The sequence below is a fragment of the Hippocampus zosterae genome, chromosome 15 (genome assembly GCF_025434085.1).
Source record: "Hippocampus zosterae strain Florida chromosome 15, ASM2543408v3, whole genome shotgun sequence".
NCBI classification, from domain to species: domain Eukaryota; kingdom Metazoa; phylum Chordata; class Actinopteri; order Syngnathiformes; family Syngnathidae; genus Hippocampus; species Hippocampus zosterae.
This window is the reverse complement of record NC_067465.1, coordinates 226,632-246,646: the sequence shown is the minus strand read 5'-3', so window position 1 is coordinate 246,646 and position 20,015 is coordinate 226,632. Positions and strand designations below refer to the sequence as shown.

At 52.0% G+C, this 20,015-nt stretch overlaps 1 protein-coding gene across 1 annotated transcript; it reads right to left on the bottom strand.

The window, feature by feature from the left end:
* Positions 1–335: 335 nt before the first annotated feature.
* On the bottom strand, positions 336–18,665 carry si:ch211-106h4.4 (MAM and LDL-receptor class A domain-containing protein 2). Its single transcript, XM_052088864.1, has 51 exons — positions 18,506–18,665; positions 17,349–17,477; positions 17,139–17,261; positions 16,935–17,037; positions 16,696–16,861; positions 16,339–16,552; positions 16,138–16,263; positions 15,929–16,053; positions 15,255–15,492; positions 14,916–15,175; positions 14,683–14,773; positions 14,455–14,595; positions 14,204–14,335; positions 13,704–13,837; positions 13,451–13,622; positions 13,149–13,268; positions 12,837–12,991; positions 12,678–12,773; positions 12,507–12,597; positions 11,708–11,827; positions 11,505–11,607; positions 11,069–11,216; positions 10,449–10,668; positions 10,003–10,126; positions 9,101–9,242; positions 8,951–9,029; positions 8,718–8,873; positions 8,507–8,632; positions 8,077–8,292; positions 7,875–7,994; positions 7,285–7,446; positions 7,098–7,189; positions 6,858–7,025; positions 6,519–6,695; positions 6,342–6,450; positions 5,773–5,898; positions 5,585–5,684; positions 5,266–5,425; positions 4,804–4,933; positions 4,563–4,706; positions 3,806–3,993; positions 3,266–3,431; positions 2,802–3,020; positions 2,552–2,730; positions 2,234–2,495; positions 1,984–2,143; positions 1,784–1,898; positions 1,576–1,693; positions 928–1,021; positions 790–850; positions 336–706 (listed from the first exon to the last, which is right to left on the bottom strand). Exons 1-51 carry the CDS (start codon positions 18,531–18,533, stop codon positions 611–613), a joined length of 7,224 nt encoding a protein of 2,407 aa, XP_051944824.1. The 5' UTR covers positions 18,534–18,665; the 3' UTR covers positions 336–610.
* Positions 18,666–20,015: the final 1,350 nt, after the last annotated feature.

The following is a 20,015-nucleotide window of genomic DNA, read 5'->3' as shown; positions in this document are numbered from 1 at the left end:
TTGCATTGTCTCCAGTCATCATCCACTTTGTGGCACTCCAACCCACACGGGGAAGTCAGCGCAGCACCCGGACATTCTGGCGGCATTGTGGGGCCGTAGTTAGCGCATCTCTCTCACAGAACTGCAGTTCACATCCCTGCGTTTGCATCTCAGATGAACTTCCAAAACTGAATTGCCAATCGGTGTGAATGGTTGTTTGTCTAAATGTGCCTCGTGATAGGCTGGCAGCCAGTCGAGGGTGGAACCGAAAGTCTGGGCCCGGGACCGGGCCTCAGCTCACCCATGATGCGTGATAGAAAATGGATGGATTGGAGTCATTTAAAAGACACCGGGAGTTCTTTAAATTGCATTTTATATACAGTACCGTATATGTTAAAAAAAAACGGACAAAATATTCCAATTCAGGAAAAAGCAAGTAAGTTCTATCACATTTAAGGTGCCTTCCATATTTCAAATAAATGCACCTTGAGAGCTAACGGATAAATCATATGTAGCACACACACAACCAAAACAGGTACGGGTATATCTTTGATCATAAAATCGATTTCTTCTCCACATACTTTCACATCATCGAAGTGGGCTACAAAAGAAAAATGAACGGATATTGATGCTAGGCACTCGATGAATCAGTGTTGGTTTTACTTGAAGAGTCCTTGTACAGCTTGTTAAAGAAGGACATGTGAGACACACTGCCATGCTCTGTGCCCTGTAAGGAAACGCACTTTTATATTGTAGGATTATTGCGGCTCACAACTTCAGATTCCAAACTCTTCTCATCAAATGACTTACATCTATTTTGCAGTCATAGAGGTCAAACGCGGAGTTCTGACTGTGCACATCGTTGCATGACCTGCTCCAAAGAAATTAAACATTATTAAGATCATCTTTTGAGTCATACACATTTTCACGAGTAGGAATCGGCAATACTTTGCACAGTTCTTCCTGTGTCGTGTAATGAGGAAGATGATGACGACTCCAGCAAAGAGAGTCAGACCCACGGCCAGGCCGATAGAAAGCATATCTGCACAAAGAGAAAAAACCCAAATTTTAAAATATGTACACACACGCGCACACAAAATATATATACAGTATAATTATAAATAAATTCCTCGTCTCACCCCCCCCCCCTCGGGTGGTGCCCGTCCCTCATTCAGCTCGGGTCCTCTACCAGAGGCCAGGAAGCTTGAGGGTTGTGCGCAGTATCCCAGCACTGCACATTTCTGGACTGAGATGTCCGACGTTGTTCCCGGGATCTGTTGCAACCACTCATCTAGTTTGGGGGTCACTGCCCCGAGTGCTCCGCCCACCACCGACACGACTGTCACCTTTACCTTCCAGGCTCTCTCCAGCTCCTCTCCGAGCCCTTGGTATTTCTCGAGTTTCTCGTGTTCCTTCTTTCTGACGTTTCCATCATTTGGGACCGCTACATTCACAACAAGGGCTTTCCTCTGCCCTTTTCGAACCACCGTCTCCCGTATGCCAAACCGATGCCTTACCAAGTGAGCTATCCAGCCGGGCTCAACCGACTAATATATATATATATTTTATAGAGAGAGTGTGTGTGCCACTGTCAACCTGGTTTATCGGCAGGCTCAACGATAGGGTTGGCGTGACACGGTCCGTGGGAAATGGTGACGTCATCAAGGGCAACATCCCCACCGGCGATCTCCCCCTTCTGATACACAAACACAAACTGGGGGGCACAAAGTAAGAATGATTTAGTCAAAGATTGTTAGTGTGCAAACGGCCATGACACATCAAGGGTTACCTTTCAAATTCTTACCCAGAACGCACGGGGGTGCTCAACGAACACACTGGCCCGCAGCCACTCGTCTCCCTTGTTTCCAACGGCGACCCACTTCTGAACACCCGCCTCGTTGCCGCCGTCATATGTTTTTCTATCAAACGATTCAAATCCATGAGCAATCAAGTCACAGCACCAATAAAGGCGATCATCCTCTTCTGAATGAGCGGCCTGCCTACCCGTCATTGACGTAGACTCGGAGGGTCCCGACATCCGGACCCAACATGTGATACCAAAACCTAAGACAGTGCCCTCTCGTGGCCGGTTGGAGCATGTCACTAACAAGGAAGGAGGTGTCGCCCCACTCTCCCACTGAGCTGTCCACAAAGAGGTAGTAGCCTGAAGGACGAAGGTGAAACGATGAAGCCCCGCCGGATGAACGCGCCTACAAAAAAAGTCTCTGCGTGACCGACCGACCGACCGACCGACCGTGTGGCATGTTTGTGGTGTGATCCACACCGGGTCCCGTATTTGGGTTCGGGGAGGCTCCACTGCCACGGAGCCAGTCATCCTGGTCCACTCCTCCGCCGACGTTGCTCCAGCCGCACATGTTGAGCTCAAAGTCGCAAGCGTCGTGCGGGGGGCACTCGGCGTCAGACACGTGGATGTCATCAAAGGCGATGTCGCCCTCCGAGGTGGGACCGGCCTTTACGCCCTCCACCACCAGCTGAAATGGAAAGAAAGACACTAAATGTAATCAAAAACAAAAAAAATCTGCCCGCATGTTACATCTATGACGTGACTCGCCCTGTACGGTCGGACCCGGGGCAGAAGCGCCGCCTGGGCGAAGCGCCACAGGGCGCGTTGGTTTCCCGCCTGGGAGAAAATCAGAGCCCGTCGGCCATCTTCGCTTTGCTGATAAAGGTTCAGCGTGCCGACGCCTCTGCCGTGCATGTGGTACCACAGCTGGACGCAAGCTCCTTGTTCTAAAAAGAGTTTGGAGAAGCATTAGTTGGCTGGCATTCGAGCTCCCCGATTTGAAGACTGAAGGACTCACCTGGGGGGTACGCGGGTGACAACATGGCAGCAGTCTGACCGGGAGCGTCCTGGCCGGAGGAGGGCAGGTAGTAGTAGTGGCCCCCGGGCGTGTTGCTGGTGTGGTCGCTGTCGGGGCCCGTGTCGGGGTTCGGGGTGGCCCCCGACGCTCGGGTCCAGTCGGCGTCATCGCCGCTCTGCTGTTGCCAGTTGCAGCTCCCCTCCTCAAAATCACACACATCTACCGAGGACATTGATGTCTACTTTTTTACACCGACGTTCATACGTCTGTCCTGATTGAGGACAGGCGGTCACTGATGCGGCACAGTTCAAAGCCGCAGCAGTACTTATGTTGCAGAGCTCCTTCGCCGTGAGCACCATTGAGTGAATGCAATCGCCACTTGAGAGCAGCGGTCATCATAAAATCAATCCAAAATATTCAAGGCATTAGGGGGGGGGGGGGGGGGGGAAAGAATAAAGCATCACCAGAGGCGGGGCAGGCTCCGGGCACGAGCGAGATGTCGTCGACGGCGATGTCGCCCTCCTCCCCTCCCACGCTCGCCTCCACCATCACCCGGTGGACTCGCGGCAGGGTCACGTGACTCCGCGCCGGCCACCACCGGTCCCCTTGGTTTCCTGATTTTTGCCACACCTACAGGAAAGACGGAGGGCTGAGTCACTCCTCGCAATGAGGATGTGAGGAGAGATTTGTGCAACACCATAGTATGCACCGAAACTGCACGGAGCACAAATCGCAGCTCTTTTGTAACCCGGCTGTTTCGCAACCGCGATAAAAGCATAACGCGGAGAAGGTCCGTGGCTTCTGGATATTTCTCAATCCGCGCCGCGGTAGAGGGAAGTCACGCCACTCCCCAAAAAGAATAATAATCCTCATAAAAGCTGAGATTTGCGCTCTCGATGTGCAAAGCCCAAATCCAATCAACATTGTGTAAAACAAGAGCGCGGTACGATGATTTGCAAGTCCTTGTCCGCAGACATTCGGTCAAAGTATCCGGCGTGTCTTACCAGCGTTTTCTCCATCGGCTCGGCGGTCAGCAGGAACACTCGCAAAGAACCGACGGTGGCGCCAAACATGTGGTACCAGAACACGAGGCAGTATCCCCGTTGAGGTGCGGGCGGGAGCGGCGCCGACTTGAGCTGGGCAAGCTCACTCTTTGCGCTGGGAGCCGAGCTCTCCGTGTACATGTATTTCCCTGCGGACACAATAACAATGAGCCAGTGCGTAAGAAATCAGCGCAGAGTTCAAATCGAAGCGCCGTGCCCATCGGACTCGGCCGCGAGGTGTGACTGCAGTGGTGGGAAAGTGATGGCCCGTGGGCCATCGACGGCCCGCTCTGTTCGTTAATCAGGCCCACCAAACGTTGACACGATCGAGACTCATCTGGCATGTGTTGAGTCGGCTCATCGGTGTTTTCCTTAAATGCTTTTCAATCAAAATGTATTCAACCATTTTTTATATGTATCCAGAAAAACTAAAAGTGGGAAAATAAAGTCCATTCTATCTACATTTGATTTGAAAATAACTGCGCTGAATGAAATGGTTGATGAATTCATTATTTTTAAATAATCAAATGTAAAACTTAAAATAGACAATTTGACATCTTTATTCGACATATCATATACTGTATATATATATATAAATATATATTAAAAAAAAAAAATCTTCTCCACATGAGCTGTCCCTTTAAAAAAAAAAAAAAAAAAAAAAATCGATCTCGAGCACAAAGGTTTGCTCCACATTCTTTGACGGTGTGAAAATAACCTTTTCCCGTGGTATGGTCCCCCGCAGGGCCGGTGTTGGGCGTGTCCGTCGGACCCGAACCGCTGAGCCAGTCCAGCTGGTCGTCGGCCGCCTGCGTCCACATGCAAGGGCCGTCTTCAAAAGTGCAACCGAAAGCGGCGAGGGCTGAGGAGGAGGTGGCAATAAAAAAATCCATAAAATAAGACAAGACTCCACCTGCGTGTTTCAAGATGAAGACTGGCAGCTCCCAAGAGTCATTTACCTGGCGGATGGAAGATTTGCTGGCAGTTGTGAAAGGAGACGTCGTCCACCGCAACAGCGCACGCGTCGGCGGCGTCGGCGGCAGCGGCGGCGTCTCCCCGAGAGCCATTATTCCAGCTGCTGAATAGAACCTGAGGAAAAAGCCATCGTCTACTCAACGGCTGAAAGGGCATCTTTCATAAAATCATAGAAGAGAGGCAAACATTGTCGAAAAGCCGCACTTTGACGACATTCCCTCTCAAATCTGAAAATGACGACATGACGTTTCACGTCCGATTCACTTAGCGGAAACCAACGCAGCTCCATTTCATGACGACGGCAACAACATGTTGCTTTTCACACAATAACGATGGCACTTATTTGGCGCTTTTAAACGCGGGCCGTCAATCGGCGAAATGCGTGAACGCAGCCTTTAGGATATTCGATTGCGACGCGACAGAAGCCGCGTTTGCGGGTGGGCCACCTGATAACGTTGAAGGTGAGGCCCCAGGGCCAGAGATTCGGGCGTCCAGCCATTGACGGTCTTGCGGCTGCGTGACCACAAGATTGCTTCACTTCCATCGGCTCGCCGCGTCAGCACTCTGAGCGAGCCAGCGCACTCTGCGCTGATGTGGAAGTGAAACCTGCGTGGCGGAACGAAGGAAGGAACAAGTTAGAGCGTTGGATTTGTGAAGGGAGCTGGAGGGCGGGGGGTGTTGAGCAACTCGCCGGGGCGGGCGGAAAATGTCACAAACATGGAACAACAACAACAACAACAACAACATGGATGACAGCCGGCGTACAGAATCTGGCAGTAGGGTGACGAGGGCGGGAGACGGGGGCTCTGGAGTCGGGCCTCACTCGGCGCCCACGTTCGACTCGAGTTGACGCTCATGTAGAAGCCTGAGAAGCCAGAACAACGCCGTCAGCCTCTGGCTCAGAGGCACGCGCGAGGCGCGGCGAGGCGAGGCGAGGCGAGGGGAGGCGCCACCTGTGTGAACGGTGTGATCGGCGGGCGGCCAAGCGCCGCCGGCGCCGGCCTTCCGCCTACGCCACCTCCTCCGCCCTTGGCCGGGGTCCGTCCATCCGCAGGCGTCCCTCTCGAACGTGCACGGACCTGCGAGGCGCGGGGGGCCCAGCGTGAGCCAGCGTGCCGGGAAGGGAACGCGCAGGCCACTCATGTGCTTTTCCACAATGACGCCAAACAACAACAACAACATCAAGAGCGCAGCTGCTCTTCCCGGTTTGACGAGACGCGGCGGCTGACTGTGATTCACTTTGTTGACGATGACAAACGCCGTCCCGCCCTCGGAGCCCTTTGGAGACATCTCAAATTCTGCTTCTTCTGAAGCATCGTCGCGTGGCGTGGGCTGCGCTAAGAGCAAGTTTGCCTTTTGAAACGGAGCAAATTCGGTGGAGCGACTCACTCATTTCTCATCCTAACCATTCATACGCTCCCCCCCCCCCCCAAAGTGAATTTCTTGATTTCAGCTGCTATCATTGCTCCACGTTGAGCCCTGAATATCTGTTATGGATATTTGTATTGGGAAGGCAGCCTACCGCAGCCGTCCTCATCCTCCCCGCGGGGGCAGTCGGCACGATAATCGCACTTGAACGTGGAAGGAATGCAGACGGCCCCCGCTGAACGCCAACAAAAGAACTCGTCATCCTGCAATCAAACACAAGCGCAATTACATCGCAAGCGTCGTCCCGCCGTAGCCGTGAGGTGGCGCTTACCCGGCACGGCTCGGGGGGCGCGGAGGAGGTGGCGGGCGTGGTGGGCGCGGCCGAAGTGGGGGGCACCTCGGGCAGGGGGCCGTCGCGTGGGTCGAAGGCGCACCCCTTGGAGAAGGACACGTCATCCAGCGCAACGTGCGCCCCGTCGCCGCCGCCCCGCTCGTACCTGAAAACAATCTTGGGGAGAATCAAGGGGGCGTCATTGATGGACTTTTCACATGGAGTCCTTTCACCGAGCCGGGAAAAGGAGTTTCCCGCAAGCGGTTCTCGCGCCGCACCTGGAGAGTCACGAAAATGGTTGCCATATCCGTCGGCATCACGTGAGCCGGCTGCGCTCACCTTGCACTTGGCGGGGGAGGAGAAGGTGACGCCCGCCCTCTGCCAGTCGTAATTGTCGGAGCGCCTCGCGTGCCACAGCGCCACGTCGTCTTTTCCCGAGCCGAGCGTCCTGGAATACGCGGCCAGTTTTCCCGTCGCGTCTCGCGGGCTGTAGTAGAAGAATCGCATCTGCACGGACGCGCAAAGTCTGTACATTTTTTTTCTGTTCGCTCCCGTCGCCGGCAGTCCAAGTCAGCTCACCGTGCAGTTGGTGCTCGGAAGTAACGTTTTGGAGAGACTCTCCACTATCTGCCCCGTCCCCGTGAGGCCAGTCCCCGGAGTCATATAGTGGCCTGAGAAAATAGAAACGTCACGGAAGAAAGGCGAAAGCCCCCTTTTTGGCGCGGCAAGCAAAACAAGCATCACGCGTGGCGGTTTCTTCACTCACCCGCGGCGTTGTTGAGCGTGTGATCGCGGGGGGGGCCGTCGGCGGGCCAGGCGTCTCGTCCTCTTCGTCGGGTCCATCGGGCTCCCGCTTGGCTCAAGCGGCTTTCGGCCCAAGAACACAGGCCTCGTTCAAAGCTGCAGCGCTCCGTCAAGCCCCGTCGCTCTGTCGTGAATCGCCGGGGACGGAGGAGAAAAGTCAAGCGGGCAAAGGAGCCCTCAGGACGCGCTTCAACCTCAGCGTTGAAACTCGGGCCTCCGTATCGGTTGAGTCGGAAAGCCGCAAGTCTTGTGCTCAAATATTATATGGCGAACGTCATTTTCATATGAAAATATGTCAAGAGCGTGCACGGCACTCGGAATCCATTCTTATCCATTCTTACTTTAACAGAGACAAGAGGAGCCGCAAATGGAGGCGGCTGCGCGATGGCTGCGCGATGGCTGCGCGATGGCTGATTGATTTGTTTGAACCACAACCACGCCTTGAGATACGAGTCCAATTCATTCCGTGACCACGGCATTTTTTTTTCACATTGAATTGAATGAAAATTCCCTTCCCTAATCGTTTTTGGCCAAGCGTTTGTGACATCTCACCACAATTGTGCTCATCGGTCCAATCGCCACAGTCATCTGCAAAGTCGCACACTCGCTTCTTTTCCACGCATGCGTTATTAGCGCAAGTAAACATATCTTCGGGGCACGTGGGCTGAGGCTCTAGGAGAAAGAAAAAGAGAAAATCCCCCCCCCCAAAGTGAAGATCTTGATCCATCTTGCCTCCAAAAGACGCCCAGGGTACCTGGCAGTGGGCAGCCGGCGAAGTGGACGTCATCCAGGGCGAGGTGGCCCGGCCTGTTGAACGCGCGGTCGGCTTGAAAGACGACGGCGAAAGGCTGGCGCCTTCTGCCCAGTGACACCTCTCCGCGTCGCCACGTGTCGCCGCCGCCGCCCGATTGCCACCACAGGACGCTGGTGCGAGAGTTCTCACCGAGCACCACCTTCAACTCGTCCGCGTCTGCGACAGTACGTGCAGGTCGGACCCCTTTGCTTCTGATACGGGGACTTTACAAAGGCCATGACCTTATTTGGGGGGGGCCTACGCACACTAGTGGCGCTACAATCAAGGTGAAAATCCGATCTATGCCGTCTACACATTAAAAACAAACAATTGTGAAGCGAAGCCAAAACGAGGCCATTTGATCAACCGCAAATCACGGCGGCCGCCGCACCTTCTCCGTCCATGTTGTAATAGAATTGGAGCGTGCAGTCGACGCCAGCCTGCTTCATGATGGGACTCCGCAAGGCGGCGGGGCTCAGGCGATCCCCGCTGTCGGGGGTGGCCGCCACGTACCAGCCTGGAAGATTCAAAGATTCGACGTCAGCAAAAAGAGACGACGGCGCTTTTCCTCCTTGGGCTCGTCGCCGAGCTTCGGGTCTCACCGAGCGGCGTTCCCAGCGTGTGGTCGAGGGACGGCCCGGCGTCGCCGCTGGCGTTCCTTCCTCGCTCCCAGCGACCCTGGCCCCCGCCGACGTCCTCCCAGCCGCACGTGTCGTTTTCAAAGGTGCAGCCCACAAAGGTGGAAACCGTGTCGTTGACTGCAAAAACATGCCTTGAAAATCCAAGGTACGTCGTTGCCAGGCGCCGTCCTCGATAATCGCAAGCCAGCGAGTACCTCGGCAAGGACCCGACGTTAGACTGACGTCATCGATGGCGACGAAGCCGCCTGCGCTCGCCTGCGCTTCCATCAGCAACTAAACACAAAGGTGACGGCTCATCCGCGGCTTTGTGACCAAACGTCATTTGCTCGGCTCTTTCAAGCTACCTGGAAGGGTCGGCTGGGCTCCAAGCTTTGAGAGAAGCTCTTCCAACGCTGTCCGCTGCTGCCGTTTCTGTGGAACACCACCTGGTCCTCCGACGGGCCCCAGTGAACCAGCACGCGCAAGGTCCCGGACTCGGACTCGTCGCTGCGTTGGGATACATCGGCGACAGATTGGAAGACGACGACGACGACGCTACTTTGTCATACCTTCTTTATACTCTGCGAAGAATGACTAGATGATGACGACAATACTGCTGTAGCGATGATCCGAGTGTAAGCGAGCCGTCTGAATCAACGCTCTGCTTTATTTAACTCCCAGGTGGCCAAGGCAAGCGCACCGGAAAGAACAACACCATTGCCATCGAAATAATGCCCAGCCTGTGTCTTTTTCATTCTCTTGAATTATGTCACGAGTGTTTGTTTCATCAAGTGCGCAAACATGATTATTCCTGACATTTTTCAGCGTTATCATAAACATGAAGTTTTTTTGGGGAGGGAAGTCCGGAATGGATTCCTGACATTTCTATTCATTTCAGTGGGAAAAGATGATTTGAGATGCACTCGTTCAGAGTCCCGAGCGTGGCCGTGTAGGAAATTAAAGCGCTATCTCAAGGTAGCCGTGCATTTCTCATCTTTCTCAAGAACTGTATTGATCAGATGATGCCAATGTATTCTATCGATATCATCAATTCATATTAAATGACATCTTCAATCGAATGCTTTGTATTTGTTATTATTTGCGCAGGGCCACGTGTGCAGGCGGGGGCGGGGGTGTTCATAGATTCCCCCTATTGAAGCGGGACCCAAGTGAAGCGGACGATGGTGCGCACGCACGGTTTGAGGAAGTCCACGGGGAAATGAGCAAGAATCTGGGAAAATGGCGAGGGCTTTTGCTTTGGGCTGACCTGCTCTCCATGTAGTACCACAGCGTGAGACAGGCCGGCGCCTCTTTTTTCACTTGGATCCATTCCGATGCCACGCCAACCACACGGGTGCTGCCGCGTGGCGACAAGCTCAACAAGAAGAGACCTGGAAGCAAACGCGCAGCACTTACTGCGGTGTTGGGACTAAATCCTAAATGCCGCACTCCCAAACAAGAATTGCACTTCGGGACAAGAGAGGGAGCAGATGAGCCCAGGATTGGACAGTAACTCACCGGAATACTTCGACATGACTACAATGAATCATCTTGAGCACATTGTGGGGGTTTTGGTCACGTCGGCAAGCAGATGTTTTTGTCCGACAAGCAAAACTCCATTTCCGTGACTAAGGGTGTCACGTTCCGTTCACGGAAACAGGAAACAGAGCGTGACACGCTTCAAAGGCCTCAGTCGATAAAGCCGAGCTCTACCTTCGGGGGATTCGGTGGTGTGGTCTCCAGGCGGACCCAGAAAGCCACCGTTGGCCAACACCCAGCCGTGTCCGTCTTGGCTGGGCCTGTTGAGCCAGTTGCACGCTCCCGAGTCAAAGTCACAGTTGGCCGCGGGAGAGCAAGCTCCCTTCTTCACAGAGAAATCATCCAGGTGGACAGCGGAATTCAGGCCCGGTACGTGGGAGGCCCTAAACACCACCTTGGAAGAGCAGAATGGAACAAGTATGGGCTTTATGTCGCGTCCAACTCTTCTTTTTTGACAATACTTGCCCTGAGGTGGAGCCTAGCCCGGCTGACTTAGGGGCAAGAGACACGAGAGGCAAGAGATACGCCCTGGCATGGTTGCCAGCCAATGGCGAGACACTTTTTCCAACAGGACTAAAATTGTGACTTGTTTCCTCACCCGGGGCCCAATTTTTCACGGCCCGCACGTGGACCTCAAAATACGGTCTGATAGTTTGGTACTTTTGCAGATGAACCTTACGTGCATGTTTTTGGAGTCCAGAGTGCCCGGAGAAAAGCCACGCCAGTCCAGGGGAACACATGCAAAGGGCAGCTGCGGGAAGCGCTACTCCGCACGACTGACAAAAAAGTCTTACATTGAACTTTGTCGGCCAGAACACCGTGACCTCTGCCACCTCCCAGTCCGAAGAGGGAGCGCCGGAGCGCTGCCAAAGGGCCTCGCCCAGGACCCCGCTCCACACATGGACGGACAGCGCGTGCGACGCTCCGGCGGGCAGGCGGTACCTAGTTAAAGACGTACATTTAAGGAGCGTTTTCACTTTCGGCGACAGCAAATCATGGGGCTTTCACGCCGCACGCGTTTAGCGCAGCGTTGACCGTGACGTAGGGCGCGGGGAGTTGCAATATTTGTCACGGGTTGCTCGGCAGCCAACTATCAAGTGGCCGGCCGGGTGCCTTTCCGCCTTTGAAAACACTCAAGAAACGGGCACGTCAAGGGCGCGCTGCGCTTTGCTGTATGCGGTGTGAAAAGCCCCTAAAAAGGCGCGCCCGCCGCCGCGCCACTCAACTCACCAGAATCGCACGCACATCTCCGCAGGTGAAACGATGTCAGGTGACAAGAGTTGAGCGACCTCGGGTTGTTCGGAATTTGACATGAGCGCACTCATATAATAACCTGAATGAAAGAGCCCGTTATCTTCCGCTCGACATCTGAGTGGAAGTTGTAAACATTTAACGACGGCGCCATCCTTTACGCCTTTATCGACGGCGCTCACCGTTCACCGTTGCGTAGGTGTGATCCGCGGCATCCTCCGTGGCCCTTTGGCGCCGCCACCGCCCCACGTGGCTGACGTCGTTGTCAAAGCCGCACCAATCGGAATCAAATCCGCAGACACCTGCGAGCCACGTCGAGCAAAGTCAATGCTGGAAGCGCAACCGTCTCGTCATTCAAAGAGCATTCTCCATCTCAAAAGGCAACGATAGGATGCGGAGAAGCGCGACAACAGTGTTAGTCATCATGCGCATAAAACGCACGCGTAATCCAGATTGAGAGACTCTTTAAATGGTACCGAAAAAATGTCTTTGTCCTAGTTGACGGACTGTCGTCGCAGTGTGAGGAAGTTGCGCTTCCTGACTCACGACCCCTTTGCCAAACATGTTCCTTCTGGGAACTCGGAATGCCCAAGAAAGGCGGGCATTGGAATATATGCCGGCTGTCTCTCGGCGCTCCGAGTGCCTGTTCACTTTTGCTTTTCCGTTTCCGGCTGCCAGATGATTCCCGCTCTGGCAGTCATACTTTGGCCAAGGCTGTGTCGTTTTGGCCCATTTTGGGGAGATTTTTCTTCAGTGCCTCCAGAGGATTTCCTGCCGAGGCCCAGCCTGGTCGGCCCAAGTCTCACATTTCCACAAAGGAACCGACCTACTAACAACGCCTTTCGAATGACTCCCGGACCCAACTTGTGTGGTCGATCTTTGTCATTAAAACAGTCACACACACACAGGCTTTTGGGTCCACCTCCAGTAGTCAGCCCTAACAAATGATTTCTCACGTCGCGGTGAAAAGTATCCACGTACTGTGCTTCCCGCAGGCCCCGTTGCTGACCGCGACATCATCCAGTGCTATAAATCCCTCGCCGTTGCCGTTTCGGTGGCCGGTGAACCTCACCTGTGACGAGAATCAAAGGCGTCATTCATTGATCTTGATCGGACGCGGTGGTTTTGGGCAATACAATGCGGAAACTCTACCCGCATCACGTCGTCCCGGTCAATGGTTACTCGCGCGTTGATCCATTCCGGATTCTGTGTCCCTCTGCGAGTCCAGACCAATGCTTGGGAGGATTTCTATTGAAGAAAAGCAATGATTTCTTCACACATGGCGAGCGTCCTTCTCATATGGCGACTTACCGTCTCAAGCAGCAGGTCGACGGTGGATACCGAAGGCCCAAACATGTAATACCAGAAGTCCACGCAGATTTGCGAGCTCAAATGGCCGACGGCGGCAGAGATGCTCGCTCTCTTACCGTCACCCAATCCGGAGCCATTAAAAAGTAAATAAGATCCTTGGGAAAAAAAGCCAGATTATTTCCATCGGTTGATGGTCACATTGAACATTTTCAAAGGCTGCACGGATGAAAACCCTGAAAACCGAATTCCCAATCATTTGGCAAAGCGCACGGTCCCGTCTTGAGTACGATGATCATAATCGATTGCGCCTACCTTGGCTATTCCCTATACTGTGATCATACGGAGGTCCGTCCCAAGGCTGGTCCGCTTGCAGTCCTCTACTCAGGGTCCAGTTGAAATCATCGTCGACCTCTTGCAGCCAGTTACACAAATCTACGATCAAAAGATGTTTTTACATGCAACGGCCTACGTGGTAGGCCCGTGGAGGACTATGGCCAAAATCAAAACGTGGCTCAGTATTACACTTTGTTCAAAAAAAACCAAAAACAACAGCATGACTATTGATGTCGAAAGCCGTTTTTAATGGCGGATGTCCACAACTGCGGCAGTGTCACCTTGTTCAAAGGTGCAGTGGACGCCATAGTCTGGAGCGGCGGTGGTCGTCGTGATGGCTGGACTGGGGGTGGTGGTGGGGAGAACATGACAAGACTTGTTTCGTAGGATGTGGAGATCATCAAGGGAAATGGTCGAATACTCTGAAGGCGGACTGCTGGCTTGCAGGATAATCTGTTTTCAAAGGGTCATACTCGCTGTGCTGGATTGCCGCGCCGGACTATCCGCAGCGATGACGTTTATGATCTCACTTACCTGGTGAGGTCCCGATGCGCCGTATTCGACTTGAGCTTGGATCCACCTGGAATTGACGAATCCTTTTGCGCTCCAAATCTGCCGCAGGCCGGATGTCTCGTTCAAGAACACAGTCAAGGTCACATCTGATGGCTCTGAAATACATGTAGTGGATACTCTTGTATACTCTTTGCATCAATTTCCTAAAAAGATGGCAAACTTCATGCTGCATTACAAAAAGAAAAATTGAATATTTGATTGTACACATCATGTTTGAGTGACGCGAGGTTGCTCGGCCAGTCGTTGTTTGACGTGTTCTTTATTTTTGATTTTTTCTGGATTTGGCTGCGTGTCAGGTGTGCGGGACCTGCGCACGACCTGCTCTCTCTCAACGCCAATGCCGCCCGCCGCTTAAAACTAAAGGTACATACTGAACCATGATGAATAATCAAGTGTTAAAGCCCTACTCATGAGGCATGCGGGCGGGGTATTTGTGTCCAAAGATCATCGGTCGGCCTTACTCTTAGACAGCCAGCCTTCGGCACGGTGCCAGAAGTCAAGACAGCCTTGGTCCACGGCCTCCATCCACTCGCTCTCCAGTCGAGCCACTTCCTCTCTGTCGGAATCGTAGGCTCTGTACAAGACAAAGTGGCCTCAAGCCAAAAGAAGAACCAGGACAAAGCTTTAAAACGCCAAATCGCTAAAAATCGGCATCCAAAGGTACCGCAGACGGCCTATTGGAAGCTTTAGCCGGGGCGCGTCTCTCTCTTACCGAGAGAAGTCATGGTGGTGTGGTCCTTGTCTGGGACAAGGTGGCCCGGGGAGACTCCGGATAGCCAGTCCCAGTTGACCCCGGACTCTGCCGGAGCATTGTTCACCCAACCGCAAAGGTCCAGTTCAAAGTCACAAAAACCTAAAGAAGAAAAAGAACACTTTCCTGTACTCTGACCGGCGGTGCTTTCTCGTGTTTCAAGTTGTTCATTTGCATGTCATCGCTCGCCTTCTGGAGGACACGCCCCATTATGAACCGTCATGTCATCGATGGCGATATCCCGTCTGGGCCCGTCGCCCGTCACCGCTTCAAATATCACCTGCCGGGGTCACAAAAACATGTTGTCGCGTGGAACTGGACGGGAAGAAATATGATGAATGAGCATCGGGGGAAGGGTGACGGCCGTCTGCCGACATCTTCCGCGAGGGTAAACGAGGGTCAACTAAAAGCCAAAGGCCTACCTGGTAAGGCCTATCGGGGCTAAATAAGGAGACTCGTCCGTGCCTCCAGCGACTCCCCTGATCGCCGCTTCTGCTCCAAAGCTCGACAGGAGCGTTCGAGGTCCGAAGGTAAACATTGAGTTGTCCCATGGCGTTCCCCTCCATGTAATACCAAAACATCAAGCATTCACCCCGAGCGGGGGTGGGCTCCATCTGCGCAGTCGCCATCTGACCTCTGGAACCGGGCGGGCGTTTCCATAACCGAGCGCTGAGGTAACACCCTGCGGATGCGATTGACGCGCGCTGGTTCTCACGAGTGAATTTGCAAAATCAGATACATGGTCGTGCCGGCTTTCTAACCGTGCTTTGTTTCCAGGGTGTGGTCCTCTCGGGGGCCCGAGGAGTTGGCGGGCTGGGCCGTCCCGTCGATTCGACTCCAGCTGAAGTCCGCCGACGGAACAGGCTGCAGACCGCAGAGGGAGCCCTGGAAGGTGCACTCGCGCTCGGCCGGGCACGAGCCGCTCTCCCTGCTGGACACTATGACGTCATCTATGGAGATGGTGCCTTGCTCGCCACCCGCCGCGGCCTCAATGATGAACTGGAGAACCGCCAGAAACCTCATCAACGGCCTAATCCGTTTTGGCAATCACATCATCATCGGATGTCCGCCAGAAGCAAAGAGAAGACATTGATTTCAATCACCGATCAACATTTTCGAAGGGGGAGGAGAAGAAACCTCCGGGAGAGACAAAGAAGTGGAAGATGATCTTCAGTGGTGAAGCGGCGAAAGAGTGCTACCGAAAAGTATTGGCTTTCAGTGGTAGAGTACAAGAATATACAGCGTATAAGAAATATATAAGTAAGAAAATGCAAGAATAAATATCGTATATGAACAAAAGCATCAATTAGATGGCTGATATTGATCAAGTGCACCCCAAGGTTCAATCTTATGCCCACTGTTATTGTACATTGAAGGTGGTGGATTCTTGTGACTTGTGAGCGCAATATGGAATAACAAGCGCAAAAGAAGGGACCTGTATGGGTTCGTCACTGGAGAAGGTAAGATCAGCAAATCTCCATTTGTTTCCCTGAGAGCCACTCCTGATCCACACGATATCCTCCGCGTGACCGGGTCGCCTCACGATGAACTTCAAGGAACCTGGCGACAAAGAGAAATAGTTGCGGCCCGCTTATTTTAACCGAAAGGGGACTCCAAAGAAAGGATTTCGGAAGGGGTATCTACCAATGCTGGCGCCAAAAATGTGGTAGCGGAAGCTCACGCAAATGACTCGGCCCGCAGCGAAGCCGACCAGTCTCGCCGCAGATGAGATGTTCAGGCCACGTTGGCCGGATATGAGCATGTAAGTGCCTGCGGGTGAGGGCGGAAAGCGTGCAAATTCAAGTCGATGTGACAATCCGAGTACCCTCTCTAACGAATACGAACCGTTGCCTTCGGGGTATTGAAATCCGCCTAGAACCCGTTGCCACAGGATACTGGCACTGTAGTCATGGTACCAGGAACAAGTGTCTTTTTCAAAATGGCAGGAGAGCCGCTCGGACCCGGCGGGGACGTCTCCCTCCGCGCACTTGTCGAAGTTGACGTCGTCCAGCATCACGTCCGTGGCTCCGAAGAAGGGACAACTGAAGGAAAACTGGAGCTGTTGCGGAGTGAGATGCTTTTGTGAGATGCTGCCTGGAAGAGGGATCGTGTCCAGAAAAGTTATTAAACCCACGTGCGCTTTCATAAATTTTCCGGACACAATCCAACAATTTGACGGCTTGCGACGATGCCCGTCAATACCTTGTACCCTCCGGGTCGATTGCCGATGACAGTCCGGGCATTCTGCCAGCCGTCGGTCGTACTCCGAGTCTGAAGCAGTTTCTGCGTAGCCGTCCCTCGAACCATGATTACATTAATGGGTGTAGATGACACGGCGGAATTGTCATCACGAAGATGGTACCAGAAGCTGAAAAGGCAATTGAAAATTTGTCAGGCATCATCAGACATTACAATTTGTCCTTTTAAAGTTGCCGCAGTACCTGAGCTGACATCCGACAGCTGCCCTTTTGTCAACGGAATATTCCAAAATGGCCGTAGACGTAAAATGACAGTGCTGTTCGCCATCAATGTACATAACATGCCCTGTTGGACGGAGGGAAAAAAAAAACCAAGGCCAAAACGCCAAATGACTAAAGGCATACCTAGGCCAGTGAAAAGAGCTGAACGCTGGGAACAGACTTTACCCCATGGGCTCCCCGAGGTATGATCCTGTCCAGGTAGCGAGGTGACGTTTGCCCACTGCCTGCTCCAAGCGTACGCGGAGGTGTTGTTCCAACCGCACGGGTGATGCTCAAAATCGCATGAGCCTTCGATGGTCGAATTGAAAAGAAGAAAAAAAAAAGAAGGGCTTTCTTATTCGAGTTTTCCAACTCGGGTGAAGGCTCAAGGCTTACCGCAGTAGAGCTCGTCTGAGCCGTCCTTGCAGTCTTTCTTGAAATCGCACAGCAGTCCGGAGGAAAGGCATTCTCCGCTCGTGCACGTAAACGATCCGCCCGGGCAGGAGGATGCGGCGGCAAAATGGACTGTGTTGGATTTTTGAAGAGAGATAACACAGGGGGGAAGGATGTGGGCAAAAGTGTGTTTTCAACATGACTTTCACGTCGTCGTCGTCATACTAAATGAGCCAATAGAAATTGCTTTCATGAGAAACTCGAGTCAATGCATCCATTTCAGCTGTGTTCGGGGAAGCTTTTGCAAATGAGTTACTGGACCGGATTCCCCCCCCCGTTTTTCTTTGCAGTTGAAGGTCATACCGAGGCAAATTTATGGATTACAATTCAAACGCGTGTATATATTAGACATATAGTATACATGCATATTATCCCACCTAGCGGTAAGTGAATTATTCAACCAGCAACAGCCTTCAACCTTGAAAGTGTCATATAACCGGATCTGCTTTCATTCACGCATGTCTTAAACCTTGGAAGTGCACCATTAAAATTCAGGCATCGTTCAACGCAATTCTGCGTTTGTCGAGCCTCGATGAGATAAGAAAGATAAGAAAAACTTTTTTTTTGTCTCACAATGGTGAAATTCCCAATTTACATCAGCAAAATCAGGAAAGGCAGAAAGTCGATAAATGAATAAAAATCATATCAATATAAGCAGATGAAAAATGGCTGAGTGGGGGTGCAGTCCAGGTTTCCAGGAGCGTCTAGTCAAGATTATTTGATTTCTTTATCGCCTATTTATTTCTTTATCACTATCTATTCTATTCAATTCAACTCAATGCTATATTCTATTATCTATCGAAAGGTGCCATATAAATCCAAGCTGTGATTAGCAGCCGCCACGCAGCCACCCACAGTGGTTTTGTATACGAGATGCTGTGAAAAGTGCACATTGGCAATGACATTTCAACTTGAACATTCAAGCTCCATTTTAACATCTATCGTTTGTTTGGTTTTTTTAGCTGCAATGTAACACTGCCTTAATACGTGAGGCGAGCGGTTACAAAAGGCCCTAAGCAATGCCCTCCCCCCAACGACACGGAAGGGGGGGCTTTATAAACAGCCCCCCGTTTTAGATGAATACAATGCAGACATTTTACCTGCCAGTAGAAAAAGCAATTGGCGCATTGTCTGAAGTCGGCAAGATGGCGTTTCATCCAAAGCGATAGCGGCTCATTTACAGCGCCGGTATCCACAGCTCACGCCTCGAGGAACACTTTGTGCCTGCGGTTTACAGAAGTGCGACTTTTATTAGGACCGGCGTGCACGTAAAGTCCAATCTAATCTTATGGCCCTCCATTTTATTCTCGGCAATAAAAGAGATTACGATTATAGAAACAGACACAATAGATGGCAGAAAAAAAAGGACAAAGGCATTTCAACGGGAATTTTTCTTGACGTACAAATATGGGCGGTCTGGAATATCTGACGCATGAAGTGTTAACTTGACCAAATCAATCTTTTGTGGGTGTGTTGCATTACTTCCAAAGATGGGCAAAGCAAACATTTGGTATCGTTTACATCACCCCGACCCGCTAATCTTATGCATCAATGGCTTGGAAACTGGCAAAAGTCTGCAATTTCCACCGTCCGGCCTCTCGCTGAATAATAAAGAACCCGAATTTTACTGCCTGCTTCTCTTGAAAAAAAGCGGTCGGCGGCCCTCGATCGGACAGGTGCCGGGTTTGCACCTTTGGCGCTGATATTCCAGATCAAAGGTTTGCATGCGTCCTTCAGGTCACGGAGTGAAAGGCACAATCAAAGGTTTCCGCGATAACGCCTGGGGGGAAAAACAAACAAACAAACCCAAAACTGCTGAGTGCAAAGCCTTTCCACAAACTAGACGGCAAAAGCTTCTTTGGGCAACGACTGATCATATTTCAGCACCGTGCAACAAACTGGACAAAGGGAGGAAGTGAGAATACAAAATGCCACGTTGGCCAGCGTTATTTTCTTGATGATCCAAAACGGCTCATTGCTTGCTCGGCTCTCGAGGCACACAACGGCCTCCTTATCTCCTTATCAGCAAGAAGGCAATAATAGGCGGCGTTTGTTGATTGATGCAACTGTGAACAGTCAACGCCGCAACGGGCCACCGCGAAACCCCTTTGGCACCGCACCGGTGGCTAAAGTCAGCATTTTTCTCCCTGATGCTGTTTGATGTCAACAACAGCAACGCCATCTTTGGAGTTGGCGTCAAGGCTATAACGGAGGCAGAGTGGCCAATTCAATGAAATTCTGGGAAGAATGTTTAACACCCGATACTCTTCCTCCGCCTGGTTGGGGTTTTTTTTAACTCATCTAATCATCCGCTAGTGGGATGATCTGCTTTGCAGAGTTCTTTAGAACTACTCAATGCTGATGCAGCAATTTAGAAGTAAGAACATTTTTGACTTGACTTTTCACCAAAGCAGTCAACTACCTCTTACGAACTAAATGAACAGAACTGCAAAGCAATGATTTCACGCAATGCCACAAACTGCATTCCGTTTTTTTTGTAATTACACAATCAAATTGACTTTTAGACCAATTCTTTTGAGTCAATGATGAGAGGCGCGTACCGGAGTGTTGAATTGACACTCATGAGTCACGTTTAGCATAAACGTCTTA